Consider the following 23061-nt stretch of genomic DNA (forward strand, 5'->3'; position numbering starts at 1 on the left):
CCACACTTATGTTCTACCCTTACAGATTCCTTTAAGGCAGGAAGACTACCGCAGTCTTCTTACGAAGCTTCCATTTCGCTCATTCTCAAAAAGAATAAGAATCTTACTGTATGTTCTTTGTATAGACCAATCTCTTTACTCAATTTCGATTCTAAAATTTTATCCAAAGTATTGGCTCGCAGACTTGAAAATATTATATTGTAGCTGTGTGCTACACACAGCGCTAAAAATAACCACACGTAGTCGGTGAGTTAGAGTTGTGATAAAAGAGATTTATTCAAACTTTGCGGCCTGCTTTAAAGCCTTCCTGTTCCCGCCCTCCCTGGGTGGGACTGCTGTGGGGAATGCATAATCACAGACCCTTTCCGCGCACGGGATTTCCCCCCTGCTGCTGAAGATGGCCTGGCGCCCTTTTTGGGGCCGGCCTCTCTGCCAGCGCGCGCCGGTTCGTGTGTGCTAGAAAGTGGGTCACCACGTAACCACCCCCCGCCCCCAGAACCGGCGATACCTCCCCCAATGTCCACAGTCTGGATCGGCCTCTGTTTGGGAGGTCTGCCCCTGCGCCGCGGTGCCTGAGCCTGGACCAGCTGCGCCAAGTCCACATGGGCCGGTTTGAGTCGGTCCACCGTGAAAACCTCCTCTCTCCCCCCAATGTCCAGCACGAACGTGGACCCGTTGTTCCTGATCACCTTAAACGGCCCCTCGTAGGGCCGCTGTAGCGGTGCCCAGTGTCCGCCCCGTCGTACAAAAAGAAACTTACAGTTCTGCAGGTCTTTGGGTACGCAGGTCGGGCTCTGTCCGTGCTGTGAAGTGGGGATGGGGGCCAGGTTACTGAGACGCTCCCGTAGTCAGACCAGGACTGCTGTGGGTTCTTCCTCTTGCCCCCTTGGGGCTGGTATGAACTCTCCTGGGACGACCAGGGGTGCGCCGTACACCAACTTGGCTGATGAGGTGTGCAGATCCTCCTTGGGCGCCGAGCGGATTCCGAGCAGGACCCAGGGAAGTTTGTCCACCCAGTTAGGCCCCTCCAAGACGGCCATGAGAGCCGACTTCAGGTGATGGTGGAAGGTATTTGTGTGGTGTAGCTGCGATCCTAAAAGGCTGGCCATAGCCGACCACAGGCTGGAGGTGAACTGGGCTCCCCTGTCGGAGGTAATGTGGGCAGGTACCCCGAAGCGGGCTACCCAGGTTGCGATCAGTGCTCGGGCGCAGGATTCGGAGGTGGTGTCGGTGAGCGGGACTGCCTGTGGCCATCTGGTGCACCAGTCTATCATAGTTAGGAGGTACCGCGCTCCTCGTGATACTGGCAGGGGCCCCACGATATCCACATGAATGTGGTGGAACCTCCAGCGGGTGGGTTCGAACCGCTGCAGCGGAGCCTTGGTGTGCCGCTGCACCTTGGCCGTTTGGCACTGCATGCACATTTTGGCCCATTCACAGACCTGTTTACGCAGTCCATGCCACACGAACCTGTTGGCGACCAGCCGGACGGTTGTCCTGATGGAGGGGTGCGCTAAGTTGTGAATGGATTCGGAAACCTGCCGGCGCCAGGCTGCTGGGATGATGGGGCGGGGTTGGCCGGTAGCTACGTAACACAGTAGGGTCCTCTCACCTGGGCCTACGGGGAGGTCTTGGAGCTGTAAACCGGAGACTGCAGTCCTGTAACTGGAGATCTCAGCGTCTGCCTGCTGTGCCTCTGCCAGCGCTGCATAGTCCACCCCCTGGGACAGGGCCTGTATGGTAGGTCTGGATAGTGCGTCCGCCACGACGTTGTCCTTTCCCGGACATGCCGGATGTCCGTCGTATATTCGGAGATGTAGGACAGATGTTGCTGCTGGTGGGAAGACCAGGGGTCGGACACCTTAGTGAACGCAAAGGTAAGCGGTTTGTGGCCTGTGAACGCAGTGAAGGGCCTACCTTCTAAGAAATATCTGAAATGCCGGATTGCCAGGTATAGTGCCAATAGCTCCCGGTTGAAAGCACTGTATTTGAGTTCGGGTGGTCGTAGGTGTTTGCTGAAGAATGCCAGGGGTTGCCAGCGACCCTCGATGAGTTGTTCCAGCACTCCACCAACTGCTGTGTTGGATGCGTCCACCGTGAGGGCAGTAGGAACGCCCATTCTGGGGTGCACTAGCATCGCGGCGTTTGCTAAGGCTTCTTTGGTTTTAACAAAAGCGGCTGCGGCCTCTTTATCCCAGGTAATGTCCTTGCCCTTACCCGACATCAGGGTGAACAGGGGGTGCATGATTCGGACTGCTGAGGGGAGGAAACAGTGGTAGAAATCCACCATACCCATGAAACGTCGACTGTACTTCTTCCTAGAGATGCTGCCTGGCCTGCTGCGTTCACCAGCAACTTTGATGTGTGTTGCTTGAATTTCCAGCATCTGCAGAATTCCTCATGTTTAGGAAAATGGTGCATAGTTCTCTGAAGGTGGAATCTCATGTGGATAGGGTGGTGAAGAAAGCTTTTGGTATGCTGGCCTTTGTAAATCAGAGCATTGAGTATAGGAGTTGGGATGTAATGTTAAAATTGTACAAGGCATTGTTAAGGCCAAATTTGGAGTATTGTGTACAGTTCTGGTCACCGAGTTACAGGAAAGATGTCAACAAAATAGAGTACAGAGGAGATTTACTAGAATGTTCCCTGGGTTTCAGCACCTGAGTGACAGAGAAAGGTTGAACAAGTTAGATCTTTATTCTTTGGAGCGTAGAAGGTTGAGGGGGGACTTGATAGAGGTATTTAAAATTATGAGGGGGAAAGATAGACTTGACGTGGATAGGCTTTTTCCATTGAGAGTAGGGGAGATTCAAACAACTGGACATTAGTTGAGAGTTAAGGGGCAAAAGTTGAGGGGTAACACGAGGGGGAACTTCTTTACTCAGAGAATGGTAGCTGTGTGGAACGAGCTTCCAGTTGAAGTGGTAGAGGCAGGTTCGATTTTGTCATTTAAAAAAAATTCGATCAGTATTTGGACAGGAAAGGAATGGAGGGTAGAGGCAGGTAGATGTGACTAAATGAGAGTAAGCGTTCAGCATGGACTGGAAGGGCCAAGTTGGCTTATTTCCGTGCTGTAATTGTTATATGGTTATATGAACTTGCGGGTGTCTCTGTAGGTTGGACAACTGAGTGACTTCCTTCTCAGACCGAGCAGGTGAATGGCCTCTCCCCAGTGTGAACTGACTGGTGTGCTTGTAGGTTAGCTAACTGTGTGAATCCCTTCCCACAGACTGAGCAGGCGAATGGCCTCTCCCCAGTGTGAACTCACTGATGTATCTGTAGATCAGGTGATCGAGTGAATCCCTTCCCACAGACTGAGCAGGCGAATGGCCGCTACGCAGTGTGAACTGACTGGTGTCTCAGTAGGTGAGATGCCTGAGTGAATCCCTTCCCACAGTCTGAGCAGGTGAACGGCCTCTCCCCAGTGTGAACTCTCCGATGCACCTTCAGTTGGGATGACTGAGTGAATCCCTTCCCACAGTCTGAGCAGGTGAACGGCCTCTCCCCAGTGTGAACTTGCTGGTGTCTCTGTAGATCAGGTGATCGAGTGAATCCCTTCCCACAGACTGAGCAGGTGAACGGCCTCTCCCCAGTGTGAAATCGCTGGTGTTTCAGTAGGTCGGATGACTGAGTGAATCCCTTCCCACAGTCTGTGCAGGTGAACGGCCTCTCTCCAGTGTGAACTCGCTGATGTACCTTCAGATGAGATGATAAATTAAATCCCTTCCCACAGACTGAGCAAGTGAATGGCTTCTCCCCAGTGTGAACTCGCTGATGTACCTTCAGTTTAGATGAGCAAGTGAATCCCTTCCCACAGACTGAGCAGGTAAATGGCCACTCCCCAGTGTGAACTGACTGGTGTTCTTGTAGGTGAGCTGACTGTGTGAATCCCTTCCCACAGTCTGAGCAGGTGAACGGCCTCTGCCCTGTGTGAACTCGCTGATGTATCTGCAGATGAGATGACTGAGTGAATCCCTTCCTACAGACTGAGCAGGTGAATGGCCTCTCCCCAGTGTGAACTCGCTGATGTATCTGCAGATCAGGTGATCGAGTGAATCCCTTCCCACAGTCTGAGCAGGTGAACGGCCTCTCCCCAGTGTGAACTCGCTGATGCACCGTCAGTTGAGATGACGAAGTGAATCCGTTCCCACAGTCTGAGCAGGTGAACGGCCTCTCCCCCGTGTGAACTCTCTGATGTTCCTTCAGTTGAGATGACGAAGTGAATCCCTTCCCACAGTCTGAGCAGGTGAACGGCCTCTCCCCAGTGTGAACTCGCTGATGTATCTGTAGATCAGATGATCGAGCAAATCCCTTCCCACAGTCTGTGCAGGTGAACGGCCTCTCCCCAGTATGAACTCTCTGATGTACCTTCAGGTTAGATGACTGAGTGAATCCCTTCCCACAGTCTGAGCAGGTGAACGGCCTCTCCCCAGTATGAACTCTCTGATGTACCTTCAGGTTAGATGACTGAGTGAATCCCTTCCCACAGTCTGAGCAGGTGAACGGCCTCTCCCTGGTGTGAACTCGCTGGTGAGACATTCGGTTGAATAACCAAGTGAATCCTTCCCCACAAATTCAGCAGATGACCAGCCTCTGTTCGAAGTGAACTGACCTGTGTGTCCAGGTGGGAAGACCGACTGAATCCTGTCTCACACATAGAACAGGTGAATGGCCTTGTCTCAGTGTGAACTTGCTGATGTACCTTCAGTTGAGATGACGGAGTGAATCCACTCCCACTGTCTGAGCAGGTGAATGGGTTCCCTTGTGTAATATGATGGGCATGCCAGTTGGTCAGATGATCAAATGAATCTCTCCACACAGTCTGAGCAGGAAGGAGAATCGAGTGAATCCCTTGCTCCACTTCTTAAATATCTGGACAAAGACAGCAAAACTGGCGTGTTGTGTTCGAGATTCCCGTAGACAAATTCCTTGTCATTTTTAATCTGTAAAAAGATTTACAAAATCGATCAATGAGTGACGGACAACATTTCAGATGAGATCACTTGAGTTGCCAAGGTGTGATCTGGCATCACACTGTTACAGTGAGGTTCAACCCAAGTTGGAGAGAGAAATCATCTTCTAACTGGGCACAGTGCTGGTATCTGGAATGACCATTAAATTCTCTGATGCTCTTCCTGTTTCTCTAAGAATGGGGCATTTCTGCCATCTCCAATCTGTGACCTGGCTCAGTTTGACTCTGTCCATTGATATTATTCCATGTTCCCACTGAGCTGCATGGGCTCCTGTCCCCACAGGAACTGAAACACTCTCACACAAATAGCCGGCAGTGCATTCCACGCACCCACCACTCTCTGTGTAAAAAACTTACCCCTGACATCCCCTCAGTATCTATTTCAAAGCACCTTAAAACTATGTCCCTCGTGTTAGCCATTTCAGCCCTGGGAATAAACCTCTGGCTCTCCACATGATCAATGCCCTCATCATCTTATACACCAAAAAAAGGCTCTAAACATAAACAAGGAAATTACACATTGCTTTGAGGATTTGTTAGAAGTATATAAAATTATGAGGGTATAGATAGGGTAAATGCAAGCAGCTTTTTTCACTGAGGTTGGGTGGGATGACAACCAGAGGTCATAGGTAAGTGGGGAAGGTGAAAATTTAATGGGAATATTTGGAAAAGCTCTTTCCTGCAGTGGTTGTGAGAGTGTGGATTGAGATGTCAGCACAGGTGGTGAATATGAACTCGGTTTCACCATTTCAAAGAAGTTTGGATGGGAGCCTGGATGATAGGGGTATGGAGGGCGATGGTCTCGGTGCAGGTAGTTGCATTAGACCAGCGGTCCCCAACCACCGGGTCGCAAAGCATGTGCTCCCGGGCCGCGAGGAAACAATATGATTTGGTGATATGAGTCAGCTGCACCTTTTCTCATTCCCTGTCACGGCCACTGATCAGCCATTACGCATGTGAGGTCATGACCCGCACGTCATCTGTGTCAGCGCGGGAAGGAGATCAACTCCTCGAGCTTGCAAATGACGGCGGGCTGAGAAGTATGTTTGACATAACATCCCTGTCGGCATTCTGGATCAAAGTCAAGGCTAAATATCCTGAGATAGCCACGAAAGCACTGAAAACGTTGCTTCCATTTCCAACATTTTTCTGCGAAGCGGAGTTTTCTCCAATGAATGCAACGAAAACTAAATTGCGGAATAGACTGGACAGGAACTCACTTCGAGTATCGCTGTCTCCCATCATCCCTCGATAGGACCGTGTTGTTGGAGGGAAACAAGCCCAGGGCTCCCACTGATTCAGCGATATTGGTGTGTTCCAATGATCTTATATATTCATACGGGGAAAATATGTGCTGTGTGTTTAAAATCCAAACGTTACTTAAAATGTCATGATGCTATTGACTTACCTATATAACCATATAACAATTACAGCACGGAAACAGGCCATCTCTGCCCTACTAGTCCGTGCCGAACGCTACTCTCACCTAGTCCCACCGACCTACACTCAGCCCATAACCCTCCATTCCTTTCCTGTCCATATAGCTATCCAATTTTTCTTTAAATGATAATATCGAACCTGCTTCTGCCACTTCTACTGGAAGTTCATTCATCACTTACTTCAAGCTCCTCTAATAATTGACTTATCACTATATTCATGTGAGGAAAATATGTGCTGTGTGTTTAATATTAAAGTCGTTAGATAAACACTTTTAGAAACGAAATTGGGTGTATTAGCCATTTATCACCTATATTCCAGTCATGATTAACACCGCCCCCCCCCCACTCCGAATAGAATCACGAAAAAGGATTTGCAGGAAAAATCGGTAGGCCACAACGCGCATGCGCACTGGTGCCCGCGCAAGGGTTCATGGTCATTGTAGTCTTTCTCTGGGTAAACGCAACGTATTTGACTGCTACTCTTGTCCGTTGGCAACCCTACCCACCAACCCCGCCCCCCCCACCCCACCGGGTTGGCCGGTCCACAAGAATATTGTCAATATTAAACCGGTCCGCAGTGCAAAAAAGGTTGGGGACCCTTGCATTAGACAGCTTAAATGTTTTTTCAGCATTGACCAGATGGGCTAAATAGCCTGTTTCCATACGGAACTTCTCCATGTTTCTATGACACAGAAGCTGGCCAAACTTGTTTGGAAGGGAAAAGTTGGGAGTGACAACGGAGCAGCGATGGCTGGAGTTTCTGGGAGCAATTTGGGAGCTCAGTGATCGATACATCCGAAAGATGTGGAAACATTGGAAAGGCAGGAGGACACAACCGTGGTTGAAATGAGAAGCCAAAGCCAACATAAAAGCCAAAGAGAGGGCAAACAAAAGAGTGAAAACGATTGGGAAGCTTTTAGAAACCAACAGCAGACGACTAAAAAAAAAGTCAGAGCTCAGGGCGTGGAATTATGATATTGTAGTCATTAGTGAGTCTTGGTAGCGCTCAACAGTCTGAGGCATTTAGAGGAACAAAATATCCGGGGCCTCAATATCTCTTGCAAACCAAGGTTCCCTGCACCAGTTAACTTTCAACTTTTATTATGCAGGCACATACAAACTCTACACCTTCAAAATTTCACTTCTGAAGGCCCCCCACTTACCAAGTATTCCTTTGCCAGAAAACAGCCTGTCCCAAACCACACTTGTCAGATCCTTTCTGACCTTTCTCCAATTTAGAATCTCAACCCACGGTCCAGACCTCTCTTTTTTCCATATTTACTTTGAATCTCATGGCATTATGGTCACTAATTTCGGTCACCAGCCCTGGATCATCAACCTATTGCACACTTTTACATCAGGAATTCTATGTACTGATTAAGGGCACATTTGACAAACTATACCCCATCTAGTCCTCTTACAGTATGGGAGTCCCAGTCAATACATGGAAAGTTAAAATCACTTACTGAATCAACCTTTGTTTCTTGGCATGGTCTGCGATCTCTCTACAAATTTGTTCCTCTAAATCCCTCGGATTGTTGGGTGCAACCAAGTCCCCAATAATGGCTACAATATCAGAATTCCCTGTCCTGAGCTCATCTGGTTTTCCTACAATTCTTGCATTGTGATATACACAGCTCAGCACATTCATCGCTCCATGCTCAACCATTTGATTGCTGACTGTATCTGGTGTCTGAACAACATCTGACTGGTGTCAAGAAAACAACCTCTCCTCATTGTCACAAAACATGCATCATTGCTGTCGCAGTTTATGTTCCACTGGATGCTAATGCTAAAGTAGCCATGAAAGACCTCAGTGCTGCTATTAGCAAGCTGCAGACATTGCATCCAGACGGAGCTTTGACTGTCGCTGGAGACTTTAATCATTGTAACCTGTGTACCGTGCTTCCAAGATTTTACCAAAATGTATTACGCACCACCAGGTGTAATAAAACCTTAGATCATGTGTACACAAATGTGGCTGACACTCAAACTAACTACCCTCCCCCATCTGGGACAGTCCGACCATCTTTCATTGTTTCTGCTTCCCAAGTATAGCCCGGTCATTAAACGTGTGAAACCCACAATGAAGACTATTAAGATCTGGCTGGAGGGGGCTGACTCTGCTCTTCAGCACCAATTCCAGCACACAGACTGGAGCATGTTTGCTGCCCATGCCACCACAGACTCTCAGATTAACATTGATTTATAAACCAACTCTGTCCTTGAGCACATCAACAAGTGTGTAGATAGAGAGACATTACTAAAACAAATAAGAGTTTTCCCCAATCAGAAACCATGGATGAACAGAGAGGTTCACCTCCTGCTCAAAGCCAGAGATTCAGCCGTCAGGTCTGGAGACGGGGAGGTTCACAGCTCAGCCAGGGCCAACCTGAGGAGGGGAATCTCTCAGGCTAAACACATATACAAACAGAGAATCGAGGAGCATTTCAACTCCTCAGACCCCCGGTCCATGTACATGGCATACAGGTTATACAGACTTCAAACCTCCTAGTACTGTGCCCCCTTCCAGCTCTGCTACCCTCCCTGATGAGCTCAATTACTTCTACGCTCGCTTTCATCGAGGGAACAAGGAGGTCACCCTCAAAGCGGATCTCCCACCTGGTGAACTGTCTCTCTCACTTTCCACCTCCGATGTTTGTGCCACCCTGAGCAGGGTGAATGTACGGAAGGCAGCTGGTCCGGATGGAATACCTGGCCGTGTGGTGAGAGTCTGTGCAGGGCAGTTGACCGGGGTCTTCACGGACATTTTTAATCTGTCCCTGGCCCGGGGTGTTGTCCCCACAAGCTTCAAGATCACCACCATCGTGCCAGTGCCGAAGCATTCCACTGCCACGAGCCTGAATGATTTCCGCCCAGTTGCACTCACCCCCATCATTGCAAAGTGCTTTGAAAGACTGGTTCTATCACATCTAAAATCCTGTCTGCCCACTACCCTGGACCCCCATCGCACCAACAGGTCAACAGAGGACGCCATCTCCACGGCACTTCACTCTGCCCTGACCCACCTGGACAGCCCCAACTCTTATGTCAGAATGAGGTTCATTGACTTTAGTTCGGCATTTAATACTGTGATCCCCTCAAAGCTGATCACCAAACTTCGCCAGCTTGCTATCAGCTCATCCCTCTGCAATTGGACCTTGGACTTTCTGATGAACAGACCCCAATCAGTTAAGTTAGACAACCTCTCCTCCTCCACTCTCACCCTGAACACCGGCGTGCCTCAAGGCTGTGTGCTGAGCCCTCTTCTGTACTCCCTTTTCACCTGTGACTGTGTTCCTGTACATGGTTCTAACTCCATAATCAAGTTCGCAGATGACACCATGGTGGTTGGCCAGATCAGAGGGGATGACGAGACAGCCTACAGGGACGAGGTCCAGCACCTGGATGCGTGGTGTGCCGACAACAATCTGACCCTTAACACCCAGAAGACCAAGGAGATCATTGTGGACTTCAGGCATGCCAGGAGCCACACTCACGTCCCCATCTACATCAACGGAACTGTAGTGGAGCGTGTATCAAGCTTCAAATTCCTTGGTGTCCACTTTTCCGAGGATCTCATCTGGTCCCTGAACTCCTCCATCCTGATCAAGAAGGCACAACAGCACCTTTACTTCCTGCGGAACAACAAGAAATCTCACCTCTGTCCCAGGATATGACAGACTTTTACTGCTGTACCATTGAGAGCATACTCACCAACTACATCTCAGTGTGGTATGGCAATTGTCCTGTATCAGAGCGCAAAGCACTCCAGTGTGTGGTGAAAACTGCCCAGCGGATTATCGACAGCCAATTGTCCACCATTGAGAACATCTACCATTAACGCTGCCTGGGTAGGGCGAAAAGAATTATCAAGGATACATCTCACCCTAACCATGGACTTTTTAACTCTCCTCCCATCAAGGAGGTGCTAAAGGAGCCTCCGCTCCCACACCAACAGGCACAGGAAGAGCTTCTTCCCTGAGGCTGTGACACTGCTGAACCTCTAGTCACAGCGCTAAGCAGTATTGCATCCATATTGTACTGTCTCAGTACTTTTATATTTGTGGGCTGTAGCACTTTTTTATTCAGTTATTTTGTAAATAACACGATTCTTTGCATTTCTGGTCAGATGCTAACCACATTTCATTGGCTTTGTATCTGTACTTGGCACAATGACAATAAAGTTGAATCCAATCTAATCTAAAAAAAACAAAGGAGCTGATTGTGAACGACAGGAGGAATGGAGACAGGCTAATCCCGATTGACATCGATGGATCTGGGGTTGAGACAGTGAACTGCTTTAAGATCCTTGGCATAAACATCAGCGAGGACCTGACATGGTCTGTCCATACCGGCTGTGTTGTGAAAAAAGCACAACAGTACCTTGCTCACCTCAGACGGCTGAAGAAGCTTGGGATTGAGTCCCAAATCCTAAGAACTTTCTACTGGAACACAACTGAGAGCATCCTGACTGGCTGCATCACTGCCTGGATGATCTGGAATTGATCCATTTCAAGTTCCAACTCCGTAAAGTGCAGGGTTACAAGCTGCAGCTGGACGCACATCTTGTAGGTAAGGGCATAAGGGACAGTGGAAGTTCCGCCACCAATGTCCCCTCTAATTTGTAATGACCGGTCTGCACATAGAGCTTTAAGTTCCTCGGGGTAAATATCACAAATGACCTGACCTGGTCCAACCAGGCAGAGTTCACTGCCAAGAAGGCCCACCAGCACCTTTACTTCCTGAGAAAACTAAAGAAATTTGGCCTGTCCTCTAAAACCCTCACTAATTTTTATAGATGCACTGTAGAAAGCATTCTTCTTGGGTGCATCACAACCTGGTATGGAAGTTGTCCTGTCCAAGACTGAAAGAAGCTGCAGAAGATCGTGAACACGGCGCAGCTCATCACACAAACCAATCTTCTGTCCGTGGACTCAGTTTACACCGTACGGTGTCAGAGCAGTGCTGCCAGGATAATCAAGGACGCAACCCACCCAGCCAACAGACTTTTCATCCCTCTTCCCTCCAGGAGAAGGCTCAGGAGCTTGAAGACTCGTACGGCCAGATTTGGGAACAGCTTCTTTCCAACTGTGATAAGACTGCTGAATGGATCCTGACCCGGATCTGGGCCGTACTCTCCAAATATCCAGACCTGCCTCTCGGTTTTTTTGCACTACCTTACTTCCCATTCTTCTATCTTCTATTTATGATTTATAATTTAAATTTTTAATATTTACTAATTTTAACTAATTTTAATATTTATAATATTTAATATTTGTAATCCAGGGAGTATGAAGCGGAGAATCAAATTTCGCTGTGATGATTATACATTCTACTACCAATTGTTTGGCGACAATAAAGTACAAAGTAAAGTAAATCTTGTACTGTTCATTCTTTTAACCAGTGACAACATGTGCACAGTGAATTTTATATAGAGAGGTATTCATTTTAACTGCTAGCAAATCACTGTCAGTAAGAACTTTGATCTCCTCTGGGTTTGATGGAGTTCATCTGCACTCTCACACAACCCATGTAGCAGGCCTGTAACGGGTAATGAAGGATTTTCTCGCCAGAGCTTTTGCACATTGTCCATATCTGATTTGCTTGCTAAATGACGCTTTAAAAAGTCAGATTTCAAACTATCACTCCACTTCTTCCCACTTTCAAATTCTCCAGCAACTTTTGCATCACCACAATACACACAGGTAACACCAGTTTCTGTATTGTAGACAAATATTTCCCCTGAACCCTCCCCCAGGTGACTGACGGTGGTGAACTCAGTGATGGCAATGCCAATGAATATGAAGGGAAGGGCAGTAGTCTGTCTCATTGGAGTCTGGCACATTTGTGATGTGAAAGCTACTTGTTGCCCAGGGCAAAGGTGTTTGATATCATTATGTACCCAGAGAGAATGGGACAAAACATGTTCTCACGGGTAGAAAGTCCAGAACAAAACGGGGGTGGAACAAGCAACAGACACAAAATGCTGGAGGAACTCAGCAGGCCAGGCAGCATCTATGGAAAAGAGTACTAATGCTGAGTTCCTCCAGCAATTTGTGTGTGTTGCTCGGATTTCCAGCATCTGCAGATTTTCTCTTGTTTGTGACTGGAGGCAGAACAAAGGTGATTTTCACAACAGCTGATGTAAAAGATTTTGTTCCCTTTCTCCGAGTTCCCGATCCTTGCATTTAGACAGCTGGAGCTCAGCTCTGTCTGAGAGACCCATCGGTTCCCATTCCCTCATCAGCCGGAAGCTCCCCGGGGCCCGTGTCCGGATGGTGGGGCTGAGAGAGAGGGAAGAGAGCAGGACTGTCCCGGGATTGCGGGTCACGGAGTCCGGAGCTCACAGCAACTACCCGAAGTCGGTGTTGAAAACGCCGCCCGGTGAGACCCCCAACCCGGAGATCCCTTCTCACCTCAACCGATCATCCGGGGCCTTTTGTGCCCCGCGCGCTGGTGAGCTCGAGCTTGGTCGGTTTAACGGCTGGGCTACTGATCACGTGACCAGCCCCTCCCCCACCGCTGCCAACAGAGGAGTCACGCGATGCGCTGTTCCCATTGGTCCGAAGTGATGTCAATCATTGCTTTCAGCCAATAGCGGAGGCGGACCAGCCGAGAGGGCGTTACCCCCGATGACTCCGTCTCCCGAACTTTCCGTCACGGCGGGACAACCGTCAAAGTAAATGTCCGCTTTCTGATTTATTTCCATTTCCCTCCGAGGGAAGTTGGGGCGTTTGTGAAGCGTCTCCTGCGGCCGGAGTCTGATGTGTCGCTGAGAGGTAGGAGGAGACCGCTCGGCCCGTCGGTTTGATGCCGGTTCCCCGGGGAGGGAGAGGATGAAGACGGTGAGAGAGGGGGCGGACAGGATGTTTGTCCCGGTGGGGACAGGAGGGGCTCATCTGTGGAAATGTCTGAGCCCACGGTGGTGGCGATTCACCACATTGGGGGGCAAACACCGGCAGACTGTTGCCCTGCAAGCGGGGCCGATGGTCCGGGCAAAGTGACAATTATTTGTGTTTTGTTGAGACTGTACCGGGAATATGGTGTAAAATCCCGCTCCCCACACTAACACGGGTCACACAGACCAAAGAACAAACTGCCGGAGGAACTCAGTGGGTCGGGCAGCATCTGTGGAGGGAAATGGACCGTCAACATTTCGGGCCGAGACCCTCCCTCTGGACTGAGAGTGGACGGGAAATAGTCCGAGAAAAGAGGTGAGGGGTGGGGATGGGGCAAGAGCTGGGGAGTGAGAGGTGGATCCAGGTGAGGGGGAGGTGGGAAGGTGGAAATAGTGACGGGGGTGGGAGGTGAGTGGTTGGGGCAACACGGGGCTGCAGAAGATGGAAATTAATTCCATAGAGGATTAACAAAGAGGTTAGAGAGTATTTGTTATAGAGAGTGCAATGAAGATTCACCAGACTGATCCCTGGAGTGGTGGGGTCATCATATGAAGAAAGATCAAATGCGATAACCCTTTCATTTAGAGAATCGAGGACTGAGAGATGAAGACATTGAAATGCACAACATCATTACTGGCTGAACCAGGGATCCCAGTCTCTGAAAAAGGGGGTGGACTGTCTGGGACTGAGATGAGGGGAAATGTCTCCATTCTGAGGGTGGTGAATGTTTGTAAATCCCCACCACAGAGGCCAGTGAAGACTCAGTGATCGTCCTCACATAAAACAGAGGCCAGCAGATGTGTGGAGACCGAAGGGATCGAGGAAATGAGGATTGGGCAGAAACATGTGGCTGAGATGGGAGAGCAGCTGTCATCTTCTTGATGGTTAGAGGGGCCGAATGGCCACCTCCTGCTGTTTCTCACTTGATGTTTCAGTGTTCCTGTCCAGTGAGGCTGGAGGAATGTGAATAGAAATTAGAAACATCGAAAAACTACAGCAGAACATAGGCCCCTCAGCCACAATGCTGTGCCTTACCTCATATATATCCTTACCTCAGAAATTACCTCGGGTTACCCATAGCCCCCTATTTTTCTAACTTCCATGTCCAGGAGTCTCTTCAAAGACCCTATCATATCCACCTCCACCTCCATCGCCAGCAGCCCATTCCAGACACTCACCACTCTCTGTGCAAAAAAAAACTTAACTTACCCCTGACATCTCCTCTGCACCTACTCCCCAGCACCTTAAACCTGTGTCCTCTTGTGGCAACCATTTCAGCCCTGGGAAAAAGCCTCTGACTATCCACAAGATCAATGCCTCTCATCATCTTATACACCTCTATCAGGTCACCGCTCATCCTCTGTCGCCCCAAGGAGAAAAGGCCATGTTCACTCAACCTATTCTCATAAAGCATGCTCCCAATCCAGGCAACATCCTTGTAAATCTCTTCTGCACTCTTTCTATGGTTTCCACGTCCTTCCTGTCGTGATGTGAACAGAACTGAGCACCGTACTCCAAGTGGGGTTGACCAGGGTCCTATTTAGCTGTAACGCTACCTCTCAGCTCCTAAACTCAATCTGAGGGTTGATTAAGGCCAATGCACCGTACGCCTTCTTAACCACAGAGTCAACCTGCGTAGCAGCTTTGAGTGACTTATGGACTCGGACCACAAGATCCCTCTGATCCTCCACACTGCCAAGAGTCTTACCATTAATACTATATTCTGCCATCATATTTGACCTACCAAAGTGAACCACCTCACACTTGTCTGTGTTGAATTCCATCTTCTACTTCTCAGCCCAGTTTTGCATCCTATCAATGTCTGCTGTAATCTCTGACAGCCCTCCACACTATCCACAACACCTCCAACCTTTGTGTCATCAGCAAATTTACTAACCCATCTGTCCACCTCCTCATCCAGGTCATTTATAAAAATCACGAAGAGTAAGGGTCCCAGAACAGATCCCTGAGGCACACCACTGGTCACTGATCTCCATGCAGAATATGACCTGTCTACAACCACTCTTTGCCTTCTGTGGGCAAGCCAGCTCTTGATCCACAAAGCAATCTCCCCTTGGATCCCAGGCCTCCTTACTTTCTCAATAAGCCTTGCATGGTGTACCTTATCAAATCAAATGTTCTTCTGATGTTAGCCTTAAACTAGACTGGTGTTTAATATTGTGGATCTGTAAAAGATAAATCAGTTCTGTTTCAAATCTCATGTCACAGATACTTACTGTCTCTACCACACTCACTCTGTACACTAGAGAGGCCACTCAGTCTGTCTGGTCCCTGCCCATGTTTCTGTTCCATATCAGTATTTTACAGTCTAGCCCTGTTGTTCACTTCACCTCTCACTCTCCCCATGATGACAGGTTGCAACTCGTCACTACTCTGCAGGAGAAGAGATTTCCCTTGAATTTCATAGAATCATAGAAATCTAGAGCAGATTACAGGCCCCTCAGCTCACAATGTTGTGCCAATCATGTAACCTACTCCAGAAACTGCCTGGAATTTCCCGACCGCATTGCCCTCTATTTTCCTAAGCTCCATGTACCTGTCTATTGGTAATCATTTTCCAATGTTCTATAGATTCAGGATCAGTTCCTGCGGATTGGAGGGTAGCTAATGTTATCCCACTTTTGAAGAAAGGAGGGAGAGAGAAAACAGGCAATTATGGACCAGTTAGTCTGACATCAGTGGTGGGGAAGATGCTGGAATCAATTGTAAAAGATGTAATAGTGGCACATTTGGATAGCAGTGGCAGGATAGGTCCCAGTCAGCATGGATTTACATAGGGGAAATCATGCTTGACTGATCTTCTGGAATTTTTTGAGAATGTAACTATGAAAATGGACATGGGAAAGCCAGTGGATGTAGTATACCTGGACTTTCGGAAAGCCTTTGATAAGGTCCCACATAGGAGGTTAGTGTGCAAAATTAGAGCAAATGGTATTGGGGGTAGGGTACTGACATGGATAGAAAATTGGTTGGCAGACAGGAAACAAAGAGTAGGGATTAATGTGTCCTTTTCAGGCAGTGACTAGTGGGGTACCGCAAGGCTCGGTGCTGGGAACACAGCTATTTACAATATACATTAATGATTTAGATGAAGGGATTAAAAGTAACATTAGCAAATTTGCAGATGACACAAAGCTGGGTGGCAGTGTGAAATGTGAGCAGGACGTTATGAGAATGCAGGGTGACTTGGACAGGTTGGATGAGTGGGCAGATGCATGGCAGATGCAGTTTAATGTGAATAAATGTGAGGTTATCCACTTTGGTGGCAAGAACAGGAAGGCAGATTACTTTCTAAATGGTGTTAAGTTAGGAAAAGGGGAAGTACAACGAGATCTCGGTGCTCTTGTTCATCAGTCACTGAAAGTGAGCATGCAGGTACAGCAGGCAGTGAAGGAAGCTAATGGCATGCTGGCCTTCATAACAAGGGGAATTGAGTATAAGAGCAAAGAGGTCCTTCTGCAGTTGTACAGGGCTCTGGTGAGACCACACCTGGAATATTGTGTACAGTTTTGGTCTCCAAATTTGAGGAAGGACATTCCAGCTATTGAGGGAGTGTAGCATAGTTTCACAAGGTTAATTCCCGGGATGGTGGGACTGTCATATGTTGAAAGATTGGAGCAACTGGGGTTATATACACTGGAATTTAGAAGGATGACAGGGGATCTGATTGAAATGTATAAGGTTGTTAAGGGATTGGACACACTGGAGGCAGGAAACATGTTCCCGATGTTTGGGGAGTCCAGAACCAGAGGCCACAGTTTAAGAATAAGGGGTGGACAATTTAGAATGGAGTTGAGGAAAAACTTTTTCACCCAGAGGGTTGTGGTTCTGTGGAATGCTCTGCCTCAGAAGGCAGTGGAGACCAATTCTCTGGATTCTTTCAAAAAAGAGTTAGATAGAGCTCTTAAAGATAGTGGAGTGAAGGGATATGGGGAGAAGGCAGGAACTGGATACTGATTGTGGATGATCAGCCATGATCACAGTGAATGGTGGTTCTGACTCAAAGGGCTGAATGGCCTACTCCTGCACCTATTGTCGATTGTCTAAGAGTGTCTTAAAAGACCCTACTGTATCCACGTCTACCAATGTCTCTGGCTGTGCATTCCACACACCCACCACTCTTTGACATCTCCTGTGTGCCTGCTTCCAAGCACCTTAAAACTATGCCCCTTGTGTTAGGCATTTCAGCCCTGGGAAAAAGCCTCTGGCTATCCACACGACCAATATCTCTCATCAACTTATACACCTGCATGAATTTCCTGCATGATTTTCCCCAGGCTGAATAAGACGATGAGCTCCCTGTGTATTTGAAGTTCTTCAGTGCTAAGAAGTAATTTAGCTAAACTCCTTCTTCGCTGATCTTTTCAACGTTTTTGGTCATTTTCACTAATTTCAAAGGACTGTGCCTCAGACAGCTGGGCTGTTGCAAAGCGCCTCTAAAGTCTGACAGCAGACTAGCGAATGATTCTTTGATGGAGCAGAGTCAGAAACCAATGAGATGCCGGCCTGAGTCAGGGCTTTGAGGCTCCAGAGAGAGATGTGGTCTAGAGTTTATGAGGAGGAGGAGGAATCAGACCAGCAATTTGTGTCTACAAATGAAACATTTGGAAACTGATTGATTGAAAAAAAAATGTTGGTTAATTTCTGCAAAATACTGGAAGAAATCAGCAGATCTGGCAACAAATGTGGAGAGGAATAAGTAGATAACATTCAGGCCGAACCCTTTCAGCATGCCTAGACTATGTACTCCTCTGCTTAGTCGCTGCCTGAACTGCAGAGTTCCTCCTGCATTTTGTGTGTTTCCGTCTCTGTACTTCCAGCAACTGCAGAATCTGTTGTGTTTTATATCTACGTTTGTAAGAGGATTTTACTTTGGCATTTGATACACGTTGATATTGAGTATATTGTTTATGGGAGCCGCTTTCTTCGTTAAAACAGCTGCTGAACAAAAAAAACTTAGGTATGGACATGGAACAGGTGCTCACAGAAACTTGTAATGGCGCCGTGATTACCCATAAATCCCTGCATTAGAAATTTCGCCGAAGCACCGATCAAATGCGCAGGCGTAAAGGTTGTGACGTTGTCGAATATCACGCATGCGCGCAGTACAGTGGGCCTAAGTAGATCTGCTGCAGGTAAGAGGGAGCCTCCGGGACAATTGCTGTTAATTCCGGACACCGTGGCCCGAAATCCCGGGACAGTCCTGCTCTCTTCCCTCTCTCTCAGCCCCACCATCCGTACACGGGCCCCGGGGAGCTTCCGGCTGATGAGGGAATGGGAACCGATGGGTCTCTCAGACAGAGCTGAGCTCCAGCTGTCTAAATGCAAGGATCGGGAACTCGGAGAAAGGGAACAAAATCTTTTACATCAGCTGTTGTGAAAATCACCTTTGTTCTGCCTCCAGTCACAAACAAGAGAAAATCTGCAGAGAGGGCACAGTTTTAAGGTGCTTGGAAGCAGGTACGAAGGAGATGTCAGGGGTGTTGTGTTCTTTATACGTACCGTGGGTTACTAATAACAAACCATATTCTGGCAGAATTGAACTTGTATTTAACAGCAGCAAAACCACGTTTTACACTGCCATGCTTCTCGATCATTCTTCATTTCTGCTCATGCTCAGAACTCTGTCCAGTCACGTCCTGACACGTGATATCACCACAAGAGGTGAGTTTTTTTACACAGGGTGGTGAGTGCGTGGAATGGGCTGCCGGTAACTGTGATGAAGCCGGATACAACAGGGTCTTTTAAGAGGCTCCTGGATAGGTACACAGCATGTAGAAAAATACAGGGCTATGGGGAACTCCAGGGAATTTCTGAAGTAAATAATGTTCAGCACAGCGTTGTGGGCCGAAGGGCCTGTGTTGTGCTGTATAAATGGGGAAGTCACTTACCCATGACCTCTGGTTGTCGTCCCACCCAACATCAGTGGAAAAAGCTGCTTGCATTTACCCTATCTATACCCTCATACTTTTGTACACTTCCAACAAATCCTCAAAGCAATGTATGATTTCCTTGTTTATGCTTAGAGCCTTTTTTAGGTGTATAGGATGATGAGGGGCATTGATCATTTGGATAGCCAGAGGCTTTTCCCAGGGCTGAAATGGCCAACATGAGGGGCGTAGCTTTAAGCTGCTTGGAAATAGATACCGAGGGGATGTCAGGGGTAAGTTTTTTACACAGAGTGGTGGGTGTGTGGAATGCACTGCCTGCGGTGGTGGTCGAGGCAGATACAATAGGGTCTTTTAACAGCCTCCTAGATAGGTACATGGAGCTTAGAAACATAGAGGTCTATGTGCTAGGGAAATTCCAGGCAGCTTCTAGAGTAAGTTACATGATTGGCACAACATTGTGGGCTGAATGGCCTGGAATATGCTGTAGATTTCTATGCTCTATGTTGAAGAGCGAAATGACTTTGGCTATCCTACAATCCTCTGATAACTCCCCTGTCACTAAGGATGATTTAATTATCTCTGCTGGGGCCCCAACAATTTCTGCACTTGCCTCCCGTGGGGTCCAAGGGAGCACCTTATCATGCCCTGAAGATTTATCCACCCTAATCTGCCTCAGGATAGCAAACATTTCCTCTTCTTTAATCTGTACAGGGTCCATAATTTTAATGCCACTTTTCCACACTCTCATTGACATTGTGTCCATCTCCTGAGTAAATGAGATGGAAAAAATATTTAAGATCTCCCCCATCTGCTTTGGTTCCACACGTGGATTGCCACTCCAGTCTTCCAGAGGACCAATTTTGTGCCTTGCAATTCTTTTGCTTTTAATCTATCTCCAGAATCCCTGAGGATTATCCTTTATCTCTTCTGTGAGGGGAATCTCATGCTTTCTTTCAACCGTCCTGAATTATTTCTTATGTGTCCTCTTGCATTTCTTATACTCCATAAGAACCTACCTGCCTATCCCTGTTATGCAACTCCATTTTGTGCTTCACCAGGTTCTCAATATCACTTGAAAACCAAGAGATACAGTTTCTATCTTTACCTTTTATTCTGACAAGCACATGCCCAGTTTGTTCTTACAAAATTTTGCTTTGAAGTCCTCAATTTACCAAGCTTACCTTTGCCATAAGGCAGCCTGTCCCACGCCACAGTGGCCAGATCCCAGTGTCATAATTCCAGGTGTTGATCCATGCCTTGAACACATCTGCCTTTCCTACGCTGCTCCTTGTATTGAAATATACAGGGCTCAGCATATTCACTGCACCATGCTCAATGTTTTTCATTCCTGACTTTGTCTGAGGACTGAACAACATCTGTCTCCACAACCTCTCCACTATCTGTTCTGTTATTCAGGCCCCCAATCCCCCTGTAACTTTAGCTTAGCCCCCCCCCCCCTTACCCCTACCTCCCACCGTACAGCTCTATCACCCCTTTGGCTTTCCTCCCCCAGATTCATAAAAAGGAGGTGCATACCAGGTACAGGCAGATTGGAACAATTGGGGTACTTATGAAGTACAGGAAATTCAAGTGAACACTTATGAAAGAAATAAAAGAAGGCATGAGGTTGCCCCAGCAGACAAAGTGAAGGAGAATCCTCAGGGATTCTGCAGATATATTATGAGTGAAAAGATTGCAAGGGAAAAAATTAATCCTCTGCAAGATCAGAATGGTAATCCATATGAGGAGACAAAATAGATGTGGGAGATTTTTTTTGCATCCGTATTTACACAGGAGATGGTCACAGAGTCTATAGAAGTGAGGCAAAGCAGCATCAACTTCATGGACCCTGTACAGATTACAGAGGTGGAGGTGCTTGCTGTCTTCAAGGCAAATTAGCGTGGATCAATCCCCAGGGCCTGACAAGTTGTTCCCTGGGACCCTGCGGCAGACAAGTGCAGAAATTGTCGGGGCCCAAGCACAGATATTTAAATCACCCTTAGTGACAGGTGAGGAACTGGAGGATTGGAGGACAACCAATGTTGTTCCGCTGTTCAAGAAAGGCTCTAAAAATAAACTAAGAGATTGTACATTGGTGAGCTTGACATCAGTAGTGGGAAAGCTATTGGAACGTGTGTGCAGGAACTGGATATATACTGTAAGTACTTGGATAGATGTGGACTGATTAAGGATAGACAGCATGGCTTTGTGCACGGTAGGTCATGTCTCACCAATCTTACAGAGCCTCTCGAGGAAGTTATCAGGAAAGTGGATGAAGGCAAGGCAGTGGATGTTGTCGACATGGACTTTAGCAAGGCACTTGACAAAGTCTCATATGGGAGGTTGGTCAAGAAGGTTCAGTCACTCAGCATTCAAGATGAGATAGTAAATTGGATGAGACACTGGCTTTGTGAGAAGCCAGAGTGTGGTAGCAGATGGTTGCCTCTCTGACTGGAGGTCTGTGACTAGTGGTGTGCCACAGGGATCAGTGCTGGATCTGTTATTGTTTGTCATCTATGTTAATAATCTGGATGATAACATGGTTAGCTGGATCAGCAAATTTGTGGCTGACACCAAGATTGATGGTGTAGTGGTCAGCGAGGAAGACTATCATGGCTTGCAGTGTGATCTGGACCAGCTGGGAAAATGGTTTGAGAAACGGAAAATGGAATTTAACGCAGATGAGTGTGAGGTGTTCCATTTTGATAGGACCTAGGTAGCACGAGGATTGCTGTAGAAGAAAAGGATCTGGGAATTCAGGTCTATATTTCACTGGAAGTGGTGTCACAGCTCGAGGGGGACAAAAAGAATGATTTTGGCAAATTGGCCTTCGTAAACCAAAGTACTGAGTACAGGAGACGGATGTTATGTTGACATTATACAAGACAATGGTGAGGCCTAACTTGGAGTGTTGTGTGCAGTTTTGCTCACCAACGTGCAGGAAAGATGTAAAAGAGGTTGAAAGAGTTTAGAGAAAATTCACAAGGATGTTGCCAGGTCTGGAGGACTTGGGTTATAAGGAAAGAATGAACAGGTCAGGACTTTATTCCTTGGAATGTAGAAGATTGAGGGAAGGTTTGATGGAGGTGTACCACTATTATGAGGGTTTATAGATACGGTAAATGCAAGCTGGCTTTCTCCACTGAGATTGGGTGGGACGACAACCAGAGGCCATGGGTTAAGGGTGAAAAGTGAAACGTTAAGGGGAACATGAGGGGAAACTTCTTCACACAGATGGTCATCCGGGTGTGGAATGAGCAGCCAGCACAAGTGGTGCATGCGAGCTCAATTTCAACATTTAAGAGGTTTGCATAGGTACCTGGATGGTAGGGGTATGGGAGTGGGCAGTTTAAATAGTTCAGCACAAACCAGATGGCCCAAAGGGCCTGTTTCTGCGTTGTACTTTTCTACGTCCACACTGCACCGGATAATTTTGAAAACAAACCTTTTACTCTTTGTTTTGACCCTCCGTCCACACTAAAGTGGCATTTTCATCCCCCGAAAAAGGAGATTTTCAGAAACTGTCTCCAGAGTGAATAAATCTGAAAACGCCTAATATCCGTCGTAGTGTGTACGGGGTAAATGGGGAGATTTAAAAACGCTGTCGTGACAACACCACAACAACAATGCTTTTTCTGCTGCTGCTTGGTACTGCGCAAGCACTGCCGTACGGCTGTTATAACGCGCAGTCGGTGTGAACAGCGTGAGAGTTAAATTGTAAAGTGAGCTTTATTGACTATTTAAAAATGCTGTCATGACGTGCCGGAACAGATCGCCGCAGCACCGCATTTTGTTGTTTTCTTGAACACAATCCCCCACCAACCTAACAATTTCAG

General features: G+C 47.6%; 2 protein-coding genes across 2 annotated transcripts in view; one reads left to right on the forward strand and one right to left on the reverse strand.

The window, feature by feature from the left end:
* LOC140208576 (uncharacterized) overlaps nt 1-23061 on the forward strand; it is a 69025-nt gene that overhangs the window by 12253 nt on the left and 33711 nt on the right. The window lies entirely within an intron of this gene.
* The window catches only part of LOC140208566 (uncharacterized), a 189704-nt gene continuing 168367 nt past the window's right edge, over nt 1725-23061 (reverse strand). Inside the window, 1 exon segment of the mRNA XM_072277316.1 lies at nt 1725-4509. Coding sequence (XP_072133417.1) covers nt 3265-4509 — 1245 coding nt within the window. The 3' untranslated portion in view covers nt 1725-3264.

The sequence above is a fragment of the Mobula birostris genome, chromosome 13 (genome assembly GCF_030028105.1).
Source record: "Mobula birostris isolate sMobBir1 chromosome 13, sMobBir1.hap1, whole genome shotgun sequence".
NCBI classification, from domain to species: Eukaryota; Metazoa; Chordata; class Chondrichthyes; order Myliobatiformes; family Myliobatidae; genus Mobula; species Mobula birostris.